This window comes from Sinohyriopsis cumingii, unplaced genomic scaffold (genome assembly GCF_028554795.1).
Source record: "Sinohyriopsis cumingii isolate HCF-2022 unplaced genomic scaffold, ASM2855479v2 utg000229l, whole genome shotgun sequence".
In the NCBI taxonomy this organism is placed as follows: Eukaryota; Metazoa; Mollusca; class Bivalvia; order Unionida; family Unionidae; genus Sinohyriopsis; species Sinohyriopsis cumingii.
The window spans coordinates 7,266,713-7,286,788 of record NW_028315879.1 but is presented as its reverse complement, the minus strand read 5'-3'; the positions used below and the strand labels follow the sequence as shown (position 1 = coordinate 7,286,788).

The 20,076-nt window shown below is 33.7% G+C and overlaps 1 protein-coding gene across 12 annotated transcripts in view; it reads left to right on the top strand.

The window, feature by feature from the left end:
• LOC149774502 (uncharacterized) overlaps positions 1-17,764 on the top strand; it is a 127,584-nt gene extending 109,820 nt beyond the window's left edge. For 11 of the 12 annotated variants that reach the window (XM_089945241.1, XM_089945240.1, XM_089945243.1 and 8 more), the window contains 4 exons: positions 2,348-2,617; positions 6,956-7,108; positions 9,379-9,532; positions 14,464-17,764. In XM_089945241.1, coding sequence (XP_089801367.1) covers positions 2,348-2,617; positions 6,956-7,108; positions 9,379-9,532; positions 14,464-14,732 — 846 coding nt within the window. In that variant the 3' untranslated portion in view covers positions 14,733-17,764. The remainder of the gene's footprint in view (positions 1-2,347; positions 2,618-6,955; positions 7,109-9,378; positions 9,533-14,463) is intronic. The other variant, XM_089945251.1, reaches the window with a different exon arrangement.
• Positions 17,765-20,076: the final 2,312 nt, after the last annotated feature.

The window sequence follows — 20,076 nt, the reverse complement described above, 5'->3', positions numbered from 1 at the left end:
TTATTCATTTTGGTTTTATTGGCTGAGTTTGCTGACCTCAACATATGTTTTTTTGTTAAGGCTGGTTTGTTTTGCCATAGTACATTATGATTCTGATGCTGTACCAACATGCAGGTTTTAGTTAAGACCCCACAATTATATTTCGATAGTACTTTATGGTTATGATCTCCAACATTAAGTTTGTTTCTAAACATCACATAATATTGGACTGAATCATATTTGCGCATACTAATATGCAAGATAATTTTTCCAAAACTAATATTCATGCTTAAACAATGTCATGTCATTCTGTGATATGATAACTCACCGGTTTTGAATGATAGTTCAATATTTAAATAGTCACAATGCCATAAGCTCCGTTTTCTACTAAAGACATTAAACAAATGAATTGTTGTTGTTGTTGTTGTAGGGTTTAACGCCATTTTTCAGCACACGATAGGCTATACATGGCGGCCAGTATTAATGGTGGAGGAAGAACCCGGGAAAACCCCAAAAAGAACCACCAACCCACGAGAAGCTACTGGCAAGCTTTCTCACATACCCACATTGGCTGAATCCGAGACTCAAACCCACGCAGACAGAGGTGAGATGGCAGTGATCCGTAACGGAGAGCGCTTTAGACCACCGGCCACTCGGGGCCCCAAACGAATGAATGATCAGATCAATACGTTAATGCTTTCAAGAACAGCCATGACTACAGTTTTCTTGGTAGATTTATCTTAACATCTCTTGGCAGTTATCCACACTATTTGTGGTTTGGTGATTCATTGTTTTGGGGCAAAGTGACCACTACTTTATTATGTTTCATTTTTTGTGTTGCATAGCATTGGGACCGCATGAGCTTGCAATATTATGTTAATTTCATTTTGAGTGCAGTAGGAAGAATTTTATTGCAGTTGGAAATTTAGTTGCAATCGCTGTACAGTTTGCTGCGTGTAATCAAGTTTTAGACCCATGACATAACTCATGTAATTCGGATTTGCACAACTAAGAAAGAAAAAATACTAAGAAAATAATATTGTGTACACATGTCGTGCATGTGTGTGCAATATGAAGGTGTTCAGTATCATAAAATACTGCACAATTCTGACAATATGAAGTTAATGGAGAATAAAAAGAAGTATATAATGAAAATCCATTACCATAAAAGTTACTTCTTTTAGAAATTTGCTAAACTTGTGTCAGTGATATGATGAAATTAAAGTTAAGTGCCTTTATTGACCTTGGTGGTGGGCATGGAGGCAGCACAGTTCCAGGTCCATTGCCTGAATCCCAGAGCTATATTTCATTGAAAGACATCATTTGGAAATTTAGTTAATGTAAACAGGACATCTAAATAGTGAAGTTTGATGATCTTTGAACTACAAAATGAACTGAAGAAAAGAAATGCAAGGGTCTCTATAAAAAAGAAAGAATTGGTCAAAGTCATATTTTTTATGTGTTAGGATGTTTTATGTTAAAATACTGGTATGTGAAATCACCCAGTTATAGATGCAGAAAGCAAACTTAGCAATATGTAACAGTTTATTCGATATTCTGCCTTATAATAAGATTGAAATGGGTTTACATCCTTGAAATAGGTTGAAATGCACTTTGTTTTAAAAACTTTCAGCAAATTGTATCTTTTAATGTACAGTTTAGTTTGTCTGCAAAAATTCCTTATATCTTGATCATCCTATTTTCTCAGCAAAGAAAAGTATATAAATTTTGGTTGTTCTATTTTAAAAACTAGTTAGAACATTTAGGCTGTTTTGTTTTGTATCCCACATTTTATCCTTCAGTCCACCCCCATAATTACAAGTTAATGAAATATCACACTAGTGTGCAAATAATTGTATCATTTAAATCTTAAATTTCCATTATGTTATGAGAAACTATATTTAATGCCTACATTTCATGGAACTTTCTATTCTTATTCTAAACATGTCCGTGAATTCGATGTTGAAAATTGATAACTGCATCATGTATATTACAAATTGTTTATTAACAAGGGATCTGAGTGATAGACAAATTTCATTTCTTTGTGAACCATATTCATACAAAAGTCAGTTCGATAATTATAGCTATAATTGCTATAATATATGTCATATATGGCCCACGAATATTAGTTTTGGTAATGTGGCCCAGTGTATTGAAAATGTTTGACCACCTCTGATTCACCAAGCTCCCATCAGGAAATGAATGTTCTTTGTTTGCAAAATTTAGGAATTCTTTTTTCTCTACATCTTTTACACTTTAAAGTCAGTTTACCCCAATCACCAACCTCCCATCAGGAAAATCAATGTTCCTTGTTAACAAAGTTTAGGAATTCTTTTTTTCTCTACATAACATCTTGTATACTTTATAGTCAGGTTACCCCAATCACCTGAACATGCAACCAACAAGCTACTTGATGGGACAACCTCATCAAGTGTATGCTGCAGCACAACAGACGCTGTACACATCACCACAACAACAAATGATCACACCACAATGCCAACAGATGACCACACCACAACACCAACAGTTGACTGCACAACAGTACCAAAGTATGACCACACCACAACAACAACAGACGACCACACTGCAACAGATGATGTTCATGCCACATGCCCAGTACAACTCAGTGGGAACACAGGTCAAAATTCCAATGATAACAATAAGCTTTGTAATTGATATATATATGTATCAACAATTGGCAGCCTTTAACTTATTTTAAGTGTACCATGTATTGATTCTAAAGTTGTTTGGTCATGATGATACCATATCTACTTAATGATTATACAACAGTCCACTTTCATTTTTTTCCCTGTAACCAAGCAAGTCGTAGGGATACAACTGATGATCTGCCACAATCTCTCTCCGTTTGGCACTATTCTCCACTGCTGCTTGGGACTTTACAAAATCCGTGCCTGTCCACTCTTTGATGTTATCTTTTTCTGCCTGCCTTATTGTTTCTTTCCTCTCACTGTGCCCTGTAAGATTGTGTTTAAAAGGCCAGATGGGTGTGAGATGTGACCAGTCCATGTTTGTTTGTGTTTCTTTATGGTGGTGAGCAGATTTTCAATTGCACCATGAATTCTAATGTCCACCTCCTCATTAGAGACATTGCCATAGTATTATATTTTGAAGATCCTTCGATAACATCTCATCTCTAATGCCTGGATTCTTCTAAGTTCCACTTTCAGACTTGCATATAGGAATATGGACATGATGAGGAGCTCATAAGCTTGATCTTGGACCAAGGTGTAATATTGCTGTCCTTCCAAATAGGCCTTAGCATAGCCAGTACAGTTCTTGTCTGTATAGTCCTGGAAAGAACTTCACGTTTTGAACCTTCTTCAGAGTTTATAGTATTTAGATACTTGAATCTTGTCACTGTGCCTTGCATTTGTCCATTCACTCTTATTTACTTTTGGATGCCATTCGTGCTGTTTGTCATTAGCTTGGTCTTTCATCTCTGATCTCGATCCCATACCTTAGTGATGCTTGGCTGAGATGGTTCACTAGGATTTCCAGTTCTTGTTTATCTCCTGCTATGCCATCATTATTATCAGAGCACAGGTTGATGATTGCTCTGCCTCCAACACTAACACTGCCTTCATGGTCTTTCAAGGCATCGGACATGATCCATTCCAGGTAGATGTTGAAGAGATTGGGTGAGAGGAGGTACCCCTGACAGAGTCTGACTGTGCTTCTGAACCAGTCTCCTTTGTTGCCATCAGTGAGAACTGTGCTAGTTGCCTTGTCTTTGCATTTATGCTGTATTTACCATGTTGAAAAAAATGTTAACACTGTAGAAATGCTGTATCTATCTGATGACCATTCCAGGTTTCCTGTGGTATTTGTGACCACACCTTCTGTTAACAGCAAATTATTTGTATTTAAGATACATTAAAAGGAAAATATGCATGAGAAATGTATACCTTTACAAGATGTATAGCTTTGGTGTTTAAATAGTTACTGTGAACTGGTGAGATAACTGTGAATATTCTATGGAACACACACACACACTGCTTGAAAGATACACAGTTTATATAAGCTAAAATGCACAGAGAGGTTATCAATGTATTTTGGAGTCACTTCAAGTCAGTCAGGAAATAACAGCTTAAAGCAAATGTGAAAAAAAACTGAAGTTTTATTGATTGTCAATATTTTGATATGCAGTAAATATACACTAAAATAGAAGATCTAATGAAAGCAAATCTATGGGCGAATGCATTAGTAAGTATTTAAAAGGTACCAGTTTTCAATATGAAATGCTTTGAACATATAGTTACTTATATTGGTATGGTTATATGCTTTCATATCCAGAAATTGTTGTTGAGCTAGATAATGTTTAAAGCAAAATATAGTCATGATACAAGTTTCCACAGTATCCTCTATTCAAATTAAATTAGTAACATTTTGATGTAAGAAATAAAGTAAGATGTTCCTTTCCAACAAGAAATATATTTTTATAGCAATAGAGACGATATGGAATTTATAACACAGACTCTTGAATATGGATGTGTAGAGACGTGGTATAAAATTTTAAGATAGATTATTTGAAAGAAAAAATATTATACAGCCTCTACAACAACACATTGTTACTTATACTGGTATGGTTATATGCTTTCATATCTGGGAATTGTTATTGAGCTAGATTGTTTAATGCAAAATATGGGCATGATACAAGTTTTCTCAGTATCTTAAATTCAAATTAAATTAGTAACATTTTGATGTAAGAAATAAAGTATGATGTATATACAAAATGGAAGACCATTTATCCCTCCCTTGTCAACAAGAAATTTATTTTTGTAGCAATAAAGATGATATGGAATTTATAACACAAACTCTTGAACATGGATGTGAAGAGAAGTGGTATATTTTAGGATAGATTATTTGAAAAAAATATTCTCTAGCCTCTACAACAACAGAAACAAACCTTTTATAGTGTCAGCTTCATGTTTTACATACAGTTTGATACAATAATTTATGTTTCATTATTCAGTGAGTTTTCTGAAATGATACTGGATTAGTTTGGTTAAGCATTGCAAGGAAGATGTGAGAAAATGATGTTTCTTATACTGGATTAAGAATAAATTGAGCACAGAGTTTGTGTCTGGTGTGAAAATGTGTTTTCTATTTAGGTTTATATATAGAAAGAATGTATGAAAACTTTCTTCCTTTACTTATATTCTTACCAAGTGCAATAATTATACATGTTAAATAAAAAGCGATACAATTAGATGATGTGGGTTAAAGAATGTCCCTAACACTGGTGTGAATTCGGAAACAGTTTGCAGTAAAATATTTATAAACAAATTGACATTGATTTGGATACAGTGTATAATGTTATTCCAGCTTTAACAAAAATAATCTATTGTGTCATAGTTAAGAAGGACTACTGTGTCTTAATTAAGTAGGACTATTGTGTCATGATTAACAAGGACTATTGTGTGATGTGTAAGAGGAACTATTGTGTCAATATTAATAAAGAATATTGTCTCATGGCCTAATGCAGATTCTGATATATGCCGTTTCTCAGGTGTATTTGCATTATATGAGGTTAAAATGACCAGCCTTAGGACACTGTCCCTTTTCAGGAAATAATTATGACATCATACACCATGTACAGACTTTCACCACGACTACAGCATTTGTTAATTTTATAATGGTAATCACTGAGTATTTGTAGAATAATGATCAATGAAGATTTTAGCCCCTGTATTGTAATCTTTCATGCAAATGGTTGTGTATCAATGGTACAGTCATAACTTTCATGGAAATGGTTGTGTATCATTATTATACAAATCACAGATTTCATGCACATGGTTGTGTATCAATGGTACAATCACATCTTTCATGGAAATGGTTGTGTATCAATGATACAGTCACATCTTTCATGCAGATGGTTGTGTATCAATGGTACAATTACATTTTTCATGCAGATGGTTGTGTATCAATGGTACAATTACATCTTTCATGCAGATGGTTGTGTATCAATGGTACAATCACATCTTTCATGCACATGGTTGTGTATCAATAGTACAATCACATCTTTCATGGAAATGGTTGTGTATCAATGGTACAATCACATCTTTCATGCAGATGGTTGTGTATCAATGGTACAATTACATCTTTCATGCAGATGGTTGTGTATCAATGGTACAATTACATCTTTCATACAAATGGTTGTGTGTCAAGACAAGCAAATATAAATATCAGCATAATTGTGACAGAGAAGAAGATCAATTCATCTTGAGGAGCTTTGTTCCAAGGGTTTGAGTGGTTAAAGTACATATATTGAAACACACTACCTGCAACATTGTATTAATTTATATATTGGGCCACATTGCTTTCATAACAATATTAATAGAGAACAAAAAGTGTTATTCCATTATTCTTAAATTTGTACATGTCAGGAAAAGAGACATGTACTGATCATAATGATACATGAACATGTACATCACTGCTAATAAGTTTGGGTATCACAATATTAGCATATATATATATATATATATATATATATATATATATATATATATATATATATATATATGAATGATGTTATGTACAAAATTTCCTATGAACACTGATTAATTATATGCTCAAATTAACATTCGTGTCTTGTTTTGCATGTACAAATGTAAGCAGCCATTTAACCTTCCTGCTTTTTTGCAATTTAACTTTTTCTGTATATCAGTGCTTTTTCAACATAAAAAATGAGTACTTTTTCTTATCTTTTCTTTTTTAATAACAAATATTTGCCATCCTCTTTTCACAGAGGAGCACCAAAGTTGATTTAAATTTCCATTGGGTTTGCTGTTAGCATGCATGCATGAGAAGGACATGGATTTCAACATGTGTCTTATTAACTGATATCGCTGACTTTGGAATTTATTCAAGGTCAATTGGGAAAAGTTAACAAAACACAACAGTAAGTTCTAAGTGATCTCAAGTTTTAATTTCTAAATGATATTTTTTGTTTAAGCTGTACTACTCTAACCAGTCCAGCATGCACCCTCCAAGCTATCCAGTGTTGCAACATCAGCCAAGCCAGATGTTTTACACGGCACCACAAGAGGTCATGTCCATGCCGCTGGCACAGAATGACTCACATGGCACACATGTCAGCATGCCAGTGGTAAGATTTAGCTTTCAGACCTACTTCAAACTTATTTAACAATGAAACTCAGATTTCAGGATGGTATTTAGTGCTTATTAGTGTTACTGTATGTGTGTGTGTGTGTGTGTCATTTGGATTTTTAATGAGGCTTTAACAATTTTTCAGTCATATCGCTACAATGTCTGCATTGTGGCAATGTGTCTAGCACTGGGGCATCATGCCGCAGATATGTAACATAATGTCCCACCCAGTCACATTATCGTGACACCAGGTTGACCAGTCCTAACACTAACCTCTTAATGCTGAGTATCTAGCAAGGCAGCTGTTAGTACCATTTTTTTAAAAGTCTTTGGTATGACATGGCTAGGGATTGAACCCATGATATCCTGCATCCAAGGAGGGCGGTCTAACCACTAGCACACCAGAGCAGTCATTAGTGTTGGTAAATTTGGTGATAAATTTTGAAACTGCTGCCAAAATAGTTTGCATCCTTGCCAACTAGATCATTTTATTTGTCTTTCATTCCAGTATAATACTGTTCTCTCTAATGTGTTACATTTCTTTTCCACAAAAAAAATGTTATGAATTCTTTATTAATATTGATTGCCTACCTCCAATACTGTGCACCATTCTTGATATGATGGCTCTTTACAGTTTGTATTGTACTAATTAATCAAATTTGTATAGTGTTCTGATGTTTTATTTTTGTAGTATATTATTGTAAATCTTCTGGCATAATGGATGTTGTTTTCAGCAAACGTTGATGGAACCTAGATCGAAAAGCTACAGCAAATGTTTGATCGGTTATGAAATACTTTAAAATATCCATCAACCTTTTGTTCCTTCATTGCGAAGAAAAATGTTGTTGTGCAGTTTGTTTTTCCTTTCTTGGATACTGAAAGAATTCGATGCCATCAGAGTACACATGACTTGGAACATTGTCAGGATTGTAAAATTTAATTTTGTCTTTCAACTTCTTTATGTTTCACCAGCATGGCAGGGGCAAAAGATACAAATCTCTTTTCCAATGGCATTGATGTTGCTGTTACCACACGCATTTTTATAGACTTTGATGTCATCTGTATATTTTATGATCAGAGAGAAGTTTTTTAGTCATTCTTTGCAAACAAAAAACAACTTGTTCTTTCAGAAATAAACATCCATTTGTGTGCCTTGATTTTCTTATCTCAGTAAACTTCATTGTTTGCTGCTTGAAATATATTCAATAAAAATGATGTTGTCTTTTAGAAAATATTTAGTATACAATATATGGGTCAAATGCAGTTTGAAATAGTATTGTTTATTTCTTCTGGCATGTGTTACCAAGTCTGTGTCATAAAAATATAAATGAGCATTACTTTCTATTAGAAGAATACTTCTGTCAGGCTTTCCAGAATAGAATGGGATTATGAATATATTTGACAATGACTTTCACCTTCATAACAGGAAGATTAAGAAGACAACATTCTTTTTACAGAACTTGCTTTGTATATTCCTATATGTAGATTTACTGGCTGGACAGCTTTGAGTTAATAATTGAGCCACAGTTTCTCTACAGTTGTATACCCTGCCTCTATTGTCATTGTTGTATAGTCAGTGTTCCATTGTCACTGTTCTATTTCACCAACTGTGTCTTCCATTGGCACATATAATTTAACTTCTATACTATATTACCATCGTCACCTTTCCCATTCTTGAACCAATATTTACTCCCCTACTTCCAATGAAAAGCAGAGAACACAGTTACTGGAATTGCTTGTTTTTTCCGTCAAAAATTATTATGGTGCTTATCTCTTTTCTTCAAATATTGTCTCCATTTTCCATGAAGAACAGATAGTTTATTTGTGTGCTTATTCATCCATGAGTATTGGAGTTGGTGTGCTCATAGGATGTAGTGAAATGGATTTCATCATGTGAGTTTCATACATATACTTTGTTCTTAGTTATATGTAGATGGGAAAGCTCACTATGAGCATATGAACTAGGGTGTAAAGTGTCATCATAGAAAATGGGGTTAACCTTGGCTGTGCTATTAAGTGGGTCTATCTCAGATTTTCACATAATACCTTTTAGTGATTTAGATATAGATGGCAATGAATTTTAATTTATATTTATTGTATTGAAAAGATTTTAATTTCTTTGTAAGTATGAATAATGATTAGTTGAGGTATTTAAACTTTGCTTTAATTTGTGCATTTTCCAACAAAACTGGAAAATTTTGGTGATAATCAAGACCACACAGACCATATCAGGAGATGCAGTCTCATTAATTTTGAAATGATAAATAGTTACAGAAAAAGTGTCTGCCAAGAAAGGATGATAACAACCCTGATCAGATTTATAGAAAAGAGGTACAAGAAGAACAAAACCACATTCTCGTGATGCCAGATTTACCACCAGTCAGAACCCATGAGAAAAGAGAGTACCATTTATTGCCAGAAAGTGAGTAATATTTATTTGTCAGAAAAAGAGTACCATTTATTGTCAGAAAGTGAGTATCATTTATTGTCAGAAAGTGAATACAATTTTCATTGCCAAAATGTATCTTTTTCTGTCAGAAATTGAATATTATTATTGTCAAAAAGTAAGTACCATTATTGTCGGAAATTGAGTACATTTATTGTCAGAAATTGAGTACCTTTATTGCCAGAAATTGAGTACATTTATTGTCAAAAATTGAGTACATATATTGCCAGAAATTGAGTACTATTGCCAGAAATTGAGTACATTTATTTCCAGGAAAAGTACCATTTATTTCCAGAAAGTTCATACCATTTATTGTTAGAAAGTGGGAACTAATTTATGTCAGAAGGGGAGTATTTATTGCCTGAAGTATAAATCTGTTTCTGTAGTATTGCAGGGTGAAAAGTATGACAAGAAAGTTTTTGGATCATACCGGTAGTTGTTTCATTGTGTAAGCGATAGAAGGATATTGATACATATCATGTAGCTAATGTCACTGAATAGATACAACAATAGAAAGATACTGATACATAAGATTGGGGATTTCTTTGTCTTGTAGCTAATGTCAATGAATAGATACAACAATAGAAAGATACTGATACATAAGATTGGGGATTTCTTTGTCTTGTAGCTAATGTCAATGAATAGATACAACAATAGAAAGATACTGATACATAAGATTGGGGATTTCTTTGTCTTGTAGCTAATGTCACTGAATAGGTACAACAAACATTAGCTTTTTAATCATCCATTAATATTTCATCTAAAGTTAAATGTTATCGCCAAAACATTTTCAAGACACATAGTAACCTTTAAGCAGCAAAGAAAGTTCACTTTAACTGTCTTAGAATTTGATACTGAAAAACAAATCATGCCTAAATAATGAATGCTATCCTAAAGTTATGTGGTCTTATTTCTGTGCCATTTCATAAAATGTTCTAAATTTTTTTCCACAGAACACTCTTTATTGAATGAGATTTCTTTAGTAGTGTTTGTTTTTGCATACATTGTGACAGTGATTCTGTGAGAACTAAAGACAGCTATCAAGAGTATCTTAAGTACAGGTCTCATTATTTCATGAGGAAGTTGGCACCCTATCTATGGTACTGATTGATACATTTAATTTATAACAGCTTGATGATCAAGTAGAATTCATTAATCACTCTTCTGTGAGTCTATAAATAGACAGTTCTAGGGACTAAACCTTACCTCACCAATAGATAATATCCAGAAAAGTTCATATCACACTTCCTTATTTGATGTTAACCAATCATGCTTCTTAACACATTAACCCCTGGAGGTTTTCGCCATATTTGCCTGAAAATCAAGTAGGAAACACATTTTGAAAGCTATTTCTGAATAGACTTGAAAACACCAAATTCCTGGTCATCTTTCAATAACATACTGCCTAGTTGTGTTAGAAACATCATTTTTCATTGGCTATTTGACTCGCGCATGAGCAGAAGGGTAAAAGTTGGACTTGTTTTTTTTGTTTTTTTTTGTTTTGCTAAACGGAGTCATTATTTTTGTATGGAGACAACGCTTTATTCCAAATGCCCATCTTATCCTACTTTTTGCAAAGACTCATCTGTCTGTTTGCAGTTCATAATGGTTTGCCTTAGATCTGAGACCAAAAAGTCTAAAATCTGGACACAAAATGGGATTCCGACCACAGGCGAATTTTGCATTAAAAAGGTTGGGTCCAAAAAATGAGTTTTTTTTATCTGTATTTTGTAGTGTAACTAGATATTCCAGATTATTTGGTATCATTGTAGAGCTACATCTGCCTAGCTTTCTATAATACCATCCACACTAGTTTATCTTGCATGACCATGACGCTACAGAGCTTGGCAGTGGGCTACTACCTCCTGCCCATTAAAGTCATCGCTAGGGGTTAATGTGTTAACTTAGATACTATGAAAACACAATATTCAGTAATGCTCATAAATTTGGACATCATGAACACACAGAACAGTGGCAAATCATACTTTCTAATTTGGTTACCATGAACACACAGTAGCCAATTGTTTCTTACCATATGTACTTGCTTGTAAGTTTAGTTTAACAGCAAAGCAACAAAGATCTTTATCTGCAATAGCATCATGTGCCTGCAGATCAGGGTCTATGCTGTTTGTTCTACTGATTATTCCTAACAAACTGCACAGACCCAGATCTGCTGATGCATTATGCACCAGCAGGTCAGGGTCTGTGTAGTTTGCAGTTGGATTTGACTTACGAGTGAGTATATATGGTAATTTGGAAACTGTGAACACAGAGTAGCCAACCAAACTTGCTTTTTTTTCTCCATCCCAACCAGAAACTTAAATAACTTGTACACCTGTCTAGCAATGACTATCATATCTGCCTGTTAAAGTGCACAATATGATTGCATCTGTTAGGAATAGTTAATACAACCTAATGAGAGGAAAGAATGTATAAAGGAAGGAAAGACTGTGTATGGATAAAAGAACAAATCAAGAAGAATGATACAGTTAGAAGATGCATGAGTGAATTAAGGAAAAAGTGAGGAATGAATTAGAAAGAATGCAAAAAAGAGGAACAGGGAAAATAGACCCCCAAAACAAATGAATTTCCAGTTATAGTTTTTATATTTTTATGTCATAAGTCATCATCTTGACTCGTGTAAGACATTGTATGGGGAAACGTTCTCCTATCATAATTGCAGTGTAGTAATGGGGTTAATTTACTAATGCCATCATGTTTCTTCCACAAGCACTAAGCTGAACAGTGTCATATTTTGATCTGTTCCAAGGAAACACTCTCAGCACATCCAATATATACCACTAACTTTATAATGCATGCCCTGATAACTGAAAATACCATAAAAATGAATCCCTATTTGTTGAACTTGAAGAAAATCGCAATCAAAATTAGTAATGGAAACTGTGATGTATCACTCATTTTATTGTCGAAATGGATAGATAGGACCTGGAATTTTTAGTCAGCACATTGCAATATAAATTTTAAAAATATTTCATACATTTTTGTACATTTTCTTTCCAAATGACATTCCTAGTACACCTAGGAAATCTCATAATGATAATGTCACTTATGCCAAGTGGAGACAGTACTTTAACAAATAAATGCAAATTAAATTAAAGAAATTATCAATTGAAATTTGTGTTCTAGTTCTATTTTTATGTTCCTTGTAAGTGTAATCATCATAAATGCAATGTTTCCTCTTGTAATTAAACATAAAATGTGTCAATATACCATAATAGCTATATCCGCAAGCATTTCTCTGAGAACCTAATTAAGTGCTGACTGTTTTGATAACTGTCTTCCGTAAGTATTTATTGTATTGTTGAACTGAATTAAAGGTTGGCCTCCTTTATATTATCACATTAATTATGTCTTTTGAATCAAATAAAGGAGAGAGAATGAAAGAAAAGTTAAAATGCATGAAAATCCTACAGACTTAAAATCTAGTGAACCTTGCACTGGCCTCTGCAATCCTGGCATTAACTTTGTCATTGATTAAGTCATTTTGGGACAGAGAGCTGCCAAGAGAGATGAAACTGTTTACTGTGGTCAGTTTGTAACTGTTGACTGTGATGTTTGGTTCAGCATATGGTTTTCCTGGATCTTGTTGATAACATTACTTCAGCCTTCTTTGTGTTGATCATAAGGCCAACATTTGTGTACACATGAGAGAACATGTCAATGCTGCATTGTGTGTCAGCTTCATAGCCAGTGTTAAGGGCATGGTCGTCAGCAAATAGAATGTCTGTGACAATGTCTGTTCTTATGTAACCTTGGTTTTTGTCTGGACCCTGATGTTGATCACTTTGCCACCAGTCTAGTATCTGAAGCCAATTCCCACATCACCGTATCTGAAGGCATCAGTGAACATGGCTGAGAACATGAGATGGAAACCTGATGGTGCCAGTACACAGCCTGACTTCACTCCATTTGTGACAGGAAATAGGTTTTAATGTCTCACCATTGTCCTGGACTCTAGCTTCCATACCATTATGGAATTGCTGCACCATGGTGATATATTTCCTTGGGCATAAATACTTGCCACACTGGCTTTCTGGTAGGAGTCCATCTTCAAAGTGTGGTGTGAGATGGTTGAGGAGAATCCTAGCTAGTATTATGGAGAGCAAAGATATACCTTGGTAGTTGTCACAGACCTGATGATTTCCTTTGTGCTTTTACAGTTGTATATTAGTAGCATCCTTGAATTCCTGTGGCATCGATTCATTTTCCATAGGAGCTGAACTGATAAAGCTTTTGAGTCAGAGCTGCACTGCCTTCTTTGTATATCTCTGTTGGATTTGAGGATGAATATGAATCAGGAGCCTTTCCACTAGAGAGCAGTTCTATTGCTTTCTCGGTCTCTAACTAGCTGATTGGTCTTCCAGTGATTCATTGACTGGCACTTGGGACAGATGACAAATGGTTTCATCACTGATGGTTGTTGGTTGGTTCAGAACACAATGAAAATATTGTGTCACAATCGGAGAACGGAGGCAACACAATCTTAGCCAGTACTACTGACTGAAGCTGTATAACATATCCAATAACATTAAATGTATTTTATGCCAGTTATGCCAGTTATTATTAATCAACATTGTATTTACTTAAAATACTATCATTGTGACATAATATTTTCATTTGCAATACTAAAATTGCTGTTATTAATACGTTCAATTATAGTTACTGTGAGTAAAACACTTGATTATTTTATAACATGACCTATACCTATATATTTTGCTGTGTCTTGATAATATTACATTTTACATTTAGTAAAATAATTAATAATGTAGCCCCATAAGGCTTAGATTTCTTCTGTCTGAGAAACTATGGGATTATATGTTTATATTTGTGTACTTTGCTTGAATTAACAAGTAATATCTTTATAGCTATAAATTATTTCACCTTAGATACAAGTGTTGAGAGACTAGATGAACAATCAGTGCAATCCCATCTATCAGGCGACAATGGCCAAACAGTTATCCAGTCGCAGGATCCCTCAAGTTCCAGAATGTCGTCAGTTAGAAGTCTGGAGTGGGATATGATGCAACTGGAGAAAGAAAAATTAAAGCTGGAAATTGAATTTATCAAGATGAAATATAAGAAAATTATCGAAGAGACAGAAGTGTTAAGACTGCAGAAGGAGCTCTTAAAATTGCAGATTAATCGTTTCAGTTAAATCTTTATGCTAATTATTCATAAACTATCAGAGAAATACAGCTTACCTAATGAAATATCAGTGTGCATGAATATAGTGCACTGGAAACTCTTGCTGAAGATAATTTATCTTACTGATGATTATTCTCTGATGTTTTAAATGTGTATAATAGTCTGAGATTAACATTACACATATTTATTTATTTATATTGACCGACAGGCATATGTGAAATTTGGTTTTTCATCGATACTGTACATAATTAAGTTGAAATTATTTTTCAGAAATATATTTGATTTTCATTGCATGAAAATTGTATTGTTTTATAGAATATATTTAATTTCCATTGGATGATAGGTTGGTATTCTGTGATATTGTACATAATTATATAAGAAGAAATTATTTTTATACAGTTTGATTGCCTGACAGATAGGTAAATGTTAATGTTGGTTGTTTAGGAAATTATTTAAACTGAAATTATTCTTTTTTAAATATACTCGATTTTGATTACATGACATGTAAGTGCGTGTTAATGTTGATTATTCTGTGATAGTTGTACATAACAATATAAGCTGTAAGTTTTAGTTAAACTGGCAATAAGATCATAGTATAGCGCTTGTTTTAATGCATGTCATTTAACAACTCTTTGATTTTCATATTCAACACTGCTATACATAATTAAATCAAAATTTACTTGCTGCATCCTGGTATGGATCTCTCTAACATGTAATTAGTTGATACTGGTCCAATAAAAATTATGGCCAACAATACTGAAATATTGTGTGACTGCTGAAGGCAAGAAAGAAAGATTTGTTCATATGCCACATGTCATAGTATATTACTTTCCCTACAGCTTATACATGAATCACCTTGGAAAGTGCACTATGCTGCTTCTTACATGAGGTGCAAGTTTTAACACTGTCAACCACACCGACAATTAAGATTCATTGTCACACAATTTACAATTTAGATATTCCTTTTGAACTTTCAACTAATGAACAACATCTTGTATAGATGCATGTAATATCAGTTATGCCCTATAACATGATATCAGTTATACCCTTCAATGTACTTACACGATATCAATTATGCCCTATATCAATAATTACATGATATCAACTGCACCTTATCATCTAGTTACACAAATGGGCATATCAGTTATGCCAATAAAGTAGTTACACAAATGCACATGATATCATTTATGCCCTATAGCACATATTTATGCAAATACATGATATCAATTATCCCTACAAGACAGTTACACAAATACACATGATATCAAGTATGCCCTATAACGTAGTTACATGATATCAATTATGCCCATCTGCTCTGGTGGCGTATTGGTTAGAGTGTCACACACACACCCAAATCGGTTATGCCCTATACAAATAATTACAATATATCAACCATGCCTTAAAACTTAGTCACATCAATTATATCTTGTACGCAGTAAACACAGCCTGATATGGAGAGTGGTATAATTCAACTAAAGACTAGACATAAAGATCTGATACACAATTACTTTTGACCAGCCAGGACCCGCAGCTAATTTGCAAGAATGCAGGGCTCATAATTCATTGGTCACAAGTTTGTTACTTGCTCTCGCTAGATCGATTCTGCTGCCTCAATGTGTTCATAGGAATGGTACCTAATTGCCATTATTTTGGCATGTTACAGTCAATAATGTATTACAAGTGCTAGTAGGACCAACACAAAATGAATGAGCCTATTTAACCTAAAACTTAAGTCTCCATTACAAACTAAGCTATCGGGATGACCCCTTTTAAACTTTAAAGCAAAGGACAGACACGTGGAATTTAAATTACATTAAAAACCATTTTAAAAAATGTCAGCACAAGCCCTCCACACATTCTGTCTACTCTCATCGGATTTTTAGAGATTTAATAAGAATGCATTATCTAACCTGGCATTCGGCGACTTGTCCTGGTAATGGAGAGCCTTTTTCTTTTTATAGACCTACCAGGTCCAGGATGCGCTGTATGCGACGAACCACTGCCTTTTTCAGGGCTATAACAGATGCAGTTATGATAGCCCCTAACATCACAGCTTTCGCAACCGCTGGATCAGCAGCTTCTAACAATGCTGAAATTGCTGTGTCACCTTTGATTTGGATAGTTTCAAAGTCACTGAAGAATTATTTTGTTTGGCCAAATTAAGCTGTGTGAGTTGTGTTTATGTCAACCACCTGGGGACATTCCTGTGTTATGTATATTTAATTTAATTGTTTGTTAATTTTAAATATTTGGTTTATTTCATTACATGCTATTGTAATGTAACATTGTATACATGACTTGACCATGTCCAAAACTGAGTTCATTTCTGCTTGACCTGATTGACTTTTTTTGTTGTATTGTAACAAGTAATACATAGGTAAATTATTCTCTGTATATGGGCTTAATATCATGATTATTATTATAGAAGAAGTAAATATGTTTATTCGGGTCAGAGTATTGAAATTTTCTCAGTGTAACCCAGGTTGTGGTTTTGATTTTGTAAACATCAGGATTATTCTAATTCTAGAAGGTTATTTTCCAATAGGTTATTTTTTATATATAGAAAATGCTAATTGTGACCTAAGGTCAAGTAGAGAACTATATAATCATGTAATTGTGAGAACGTGGTGATTTGTGCTTTAACATCTAGCACTTTCAAGTTGTATTATGTTGTGTCCAGTTGGGATGAATCTTTTTCTTCACAGTTTTGAATTAATTGATTTTCTCTAGAAATACAAAAGTGCTCTGATAAAATACTTGGATAAAGACATTCACTGGAATTTATACTGAATTCAAACATTGAATTATATTAATCTGATTCAACGAAAGAACGTTGACACAACACTATAAGCTATAGCAGACACATGATTGCTTTCAGTTTTGGATTTCATTGGGATTGGTACTGAGTTTTATTCAGGACCTTCAATTTTCAGGACTTGTGCTTGTACTTCTTGGATTATTTGGGATCTAATTTGCAAAACTATAAGTTCTTTTTTCTCCTTTTCACTTGGTGTTCTAGTTAAGTAAATTATTGTAAAGCTTTTTGTCCTTCAGTCTTTTCTGTTACTTATTTTAAGTGGATATACTCGTAACACCTGTCACATTTATTACAGGTGATTGATAAGAAGATATGGTTGCTATATGGAACAATCCAAGCATATGCATGCTAACATTAGGAAAGCTACATATTTCCTTCCTCAAATCATTTTTTTTGTTGAAAAAAGTTACTTTAAATAGGATGAAAACGTAGTTATTTGCTGTTAAATTCGAATTGAAGTAAACTGTTTGCATGAGTCCACCAGAATCCCGAACGGGAAGCTGATTGCCAAAAGGAAGATGAATACCACAAAAATTACAATTTCGGGAAGTTTCTCACTTCCTACCACAAATCACGAGTTTTTAATGAAAACATTTGATCACTGACAGGATGAAACACCAGTTACCTGCCATTATATTTAAATTGAACATAACTAGCAGTGTGAGCCCCTCACATTCCTGGATGGATAATACATTGTTGAAAGAGGACGAAGCATTTGCATATCAAAGTTTGGCATGCTCTATGCTTCCTACCACAAGTCAAGGTTTTATTTAAAACATGAGGTCGTTTGGTAGAATGATTGTAAAGGTGGACATGCGCTCTTATATTTCAGTTGAAATTAGCTAGGTGTATGTGGCTACCAGATTCTGGGATACTAAACCGTTTCCAAGAGGAAAAAAACAAGCATATGCATGCCAAAATCCCGAAATATTTTGCAGCAATCAGAAAAAGAGCTTTCAATTAAGACGTTTGTTCACAGGTAGGATGGAAACTCAATTAACCGCACAAATATTCAAATTAAATATACTATTTGTATGCTTCCAGTATATTCCAGGATGAAAAACCCATTTGCAAAAGGAATAAATTAGACTGAAGAACAAATGTGGAAAACAGAATAAACCTGTTTTTGGTGGATTTAAGATGCATGAGTCGAGGACATGGTTAATGTATACATTCTACTATTGTACATTAGAAATGAAACAATAAATTTTGCTTTGCGAGAAAAGCATGCTTGCCGATAATAACAAAATTGCATGAGAGTAATGACGTAGATATAGCATTTACAGCACCATTCCGGAGACGATTACTGGGAAGATGAAATATTTAGCATCCCTCAGTAGATAAGACAATTACAGATTTAATTAAAAATTGGTCATGTTGAATGTCTGTTAGATAAGTAAGCACTTTAAAACATAAGCTGTGTTCGTTTTTTTTATTGACGAAGAAGACACAAAAGTGTATAAGGGATGACGAATAGGATAGTAAAAGACAAACAATTTGAAATGTAAAGCAAATATTTATTTAACAAACTGAAGAACACTTACAATGATAGCAATCGTTTCATATAATTATTGAATTTACAATATTATGATGAACAACGCAGTCCTTATCTAGCTTACAGTATAACATAAATTATTACCAGCTTGTGACATGAAGCAAATTCTCGACACATCATATTCATTGTTTTATATACTTTCTTGCATTCTGTATTAAAATAAAGTACATGTATTTAACAACTCAATTATATATCTTAACAATTATCCGCGCTGCTCTCTGGTAATGTCTTCCGTTCAATAAAATACTTTAGATTAGTTGTTTCTTCCTGAGTCTTCTGGGTTTTGGGCAATCATTAATTAAAAAGAAAAGGTGTGTATGTTTGTTTGTTTTTCTAAAATGTATCTTTAGGTCCAAGAAGAAAAAATGATCAAACGGAGCTCAGAATCTTTCGATAGGTGAAGTAAGGGCAGGCTGCTTACTGTAGAGCCCAAATTGTTTGAATTATGTAGAATAATGTTCAAAGTTTTCATTATCTAGCAAAGCCCTAACTTTTCTGCCTCAAATTTATTTTCCTCCAAAAACTTTTTTCTAATTTTATTTCCTTAGCTATACTTAAGCATCATCACAGCACATACGTGTCATTTTCGTTTATGTCAACTCTCTCTCTCTCTCTCTCTCTCTCTATATATATATATATATACACACACAAACAAAAAGTGATAGATATCTTCTTCCATGGGTCATCCATAGTATTTCAATATTCATGGTATTGAAGGAAGAATTAATCAGGCTTTTTATGAATTGTGTAACACTTGGGAATTAATTGTGTTTTAGGTGTAATTTTGCTTATAATGATGCCTTGCGTCTGAGTTTCACTTTTTCCAATTGTTTCATTTGTTCTGAAAATATTTTAACACTAACAGATGTTGTATGATATTTAGGGTTATAGGGAAGTACTTTGAAGAGATATGAAGAGATCAGTTTTTATCAGACACTTAAATCATTCAAATAATCGTCAATACACATGAAGTATAATATT